The sequence below is a fragment of the Diuraphis noxia genome, unplaced genomic scaffold (assembly GCF_037042655.1).
Source record: "Diuraphis noxia isolate RWA-SAM2 unplaced genomic scaffold, SU_Dnox_SAM2 contig0001, whole genome shotgun sequence".
NCBI lineage: Eukaryota > Metazoa > Arthropoda > Insecta > Hemiptera > Aphididae > Diuraphis > Diuraphis noxia.
Genome location: NW_028301711.1, coordinates 97,059,085 through 97,061,455, shown reverse-complemented (window position 1 = coordinate 97,061,455; position 2,371 = coordinate 97,059,085). Strand labels below are relative to the sequence as shown.

At 28.8% G+C, this 2,371-nt stretch overlaps 1 protein-coding gene across 1 annotated transcript; it reads left to right on the top strand.

The window, feature by feature from the left end:
- The first annotated feature begins 324 nt into the window (after positions 1 to 324).
- LOC107167596 (kallikrein-7-like) lies at positions 325 to 1,979 on the top strand. Its single transcript, XM_089215365.1, has 6 exons — positions 325 to 342; positions 396 to 500; positions 585 to 707; positions 1,117 to 1,313; positions 1,375 to 1,587; positions 1,907 to 1,979. Exons 1-6 carry the CDS (start codon positions 325 to 327, stop codon positions 1,977 to 1,979), a joined length of 729 nt encoding a protein of 242 aa, XP_089071491.1.
- Positions 1,980 to 2,371: the final 392 nt, after the last annotated feature.

The window sequence follows — 2,371 nt, the reverse complement described above, 5'->3', positions numbered from 1 at the left end:
TGACAATAATACAGCTGTTTGTACAGTGGGATCAAATACTATTTAAGAGTATCAACACTCGATTAGTAGTTGAATTTTCTAAGGTGTAAGTTTCCATTGAGTGACTAACATTCAATACTATACATATTCAATAGAACTGTGAAGTTGTCATGATAATACAGTTGTTTACGGTGAATAATTTTAATACAACCTTGAATAATACAGAAATACAAATAATATGCATGTAAATAACAGTAGTTTAAGAAACGATGGGAATTTCAATAATTTTATTATTATTGATTATAATGGCTTTATTTGAACATCTTTCAACTTTTCACTTTAACAATGGACTTATATACAATGGTGAAATATTCAATAGCGATAAATATCCGTATATAATGTTTCTTAAATTTAAGAATGGACCTAAGTCGTTTAGTGGTTGCACGGGCTCATTAATACAAAAATTATTTGTATTAACAGCAGCTCACTGTTGTCATGGTCATGAGGAAATTGACGTAGAAGTAAATATAATTATTTTGTATTTTAATTTTATCTTACACATATTTGAATTCTTAATTGCAACTAAATTTTCCATGTCTTTATAGGTTAGTCAAGGATCACCATTAATTATTAGCCCTATTCATAAGGTGGCCAAAATACACCAACACGAAGACTATAATCCAAAAGTAAATGTATTTGCTCCACAAGGAGACATCTGTGTGTTACAAGTATTGTATTCCTATTAATCTGTCATAGGCATTTCAAATCTACATAACACATATTTTGCTACTTTTTCATGTGAGTTATATTAAAGTGTGACCCCCCAACCGTCCAATACTCCAGTTTTTTTTTTAAATTAGGTTTTACACAAAAGCTCAATAAAATTAGTTTATTTAAATGTACACAAAATTTATTAAAGTGCATAGTTAGCCTACAAACAACAAAAACATTCTAATTACACTTATACTCGAATTCCTAATTTGCAATAATATGTATATCATAAATTTTATATTTATGATTTTACATAAATATATGTTATAGTTTATTATTATATTATAATAATTTATACTTATTTCAAGTAATTCATACTTATTCTTAGATTTCTGTTTTATTGTATATTATAATTCTTAATTATAGCTAGAAGAACCATTCTCAAATATCACGACATTTATGAAATATGGTGGCTCGCCTAAAGATTTTGATGATGGCAAAAAATTGAGTTGTGCAATGTTTGGATTTGGTCGTACTGGAGATAATAAAACGAAAGGTAAATCAGGATACATGATGACTAATGATGTTGTACATGGTGAAAAAGCTTGTAAATTATACGAAACGTAATACACATAAAAATTTAATTTAATGTTTATAATATAGTTTTTTATCTACTTAAAATAGCGATGAAATAAAAAAATCATGGAAACAGTATTTATGCCTGGTACCAAACGGTCAGTCAACAACATGTAGAGGAGACAGTGGAGGTCCGATGATGTGCGGCGGCATACAATATGGGGTATGCAGTTTTGGATTTCCCTACGAAAAAGGTGTAGGTGGATGTGGTCTTCCTAACCAGCAGGAGATTTACACGTTCATATTCTATTATTTAAATTGGTTGGATAAAATAGTAAAACCGAACGAAAAAAAGGAGAAAAAAAAGAAGAAAAAAAAGAAGAAACGAAGTTCTGGAAATTTGCTTAAGCCACATCATACATTGCATATAATTTTAACAATATTATTATGTAATATGTTAACTTTTATTTAAAATTAGTAAGTAAATTAAAGAAACATAACTTTTATAAAAGAAAATCATGCTATACTATGCATAGTTAGTACAATTTTATAGTAGCTATTAGTTGTACACCCTAACAAAAACCTCATTTTGGCCTTTGCCTGATGTTTTTATTTATTTTACTATGTTTATTTGTTTAAGTTACACGATAAAGAGTTTAAAAATACTTCGATTTTCAACTTCAGCATCTTTTTTAGTTGAAAAGTTAATGTAGTTACTTTAAGCAGATCAAAATATAAAATTTCTAAGATTTTTCCAAAGCGGCAGGAAAAAAAAAAGAAAGAAAAACGGGGATTTAGACCCAAAATTGTTTGTAATGTTCAGTTCAGTTGTGCATTCGTTGGTTAAAGACGGATGCGTGATCATTAATAATTGGCTATTATTGTTTATACTAATGTGTTGTAATATGACGGTGTATCCAAAATGTGAAATATCAATCCCACTGAAAGAAGACAGCGTTCTATGTCTTATATGTTATACTGTACCAACCAAGTGAAAATTGGACGACATGAGGATCTCCCAATCTAAGACACTCACAAGACAAAAGAAATAGATATAAAATCAATTATCGATAGATTGGATCAGGTGCTAAGAAACTAGGTTATG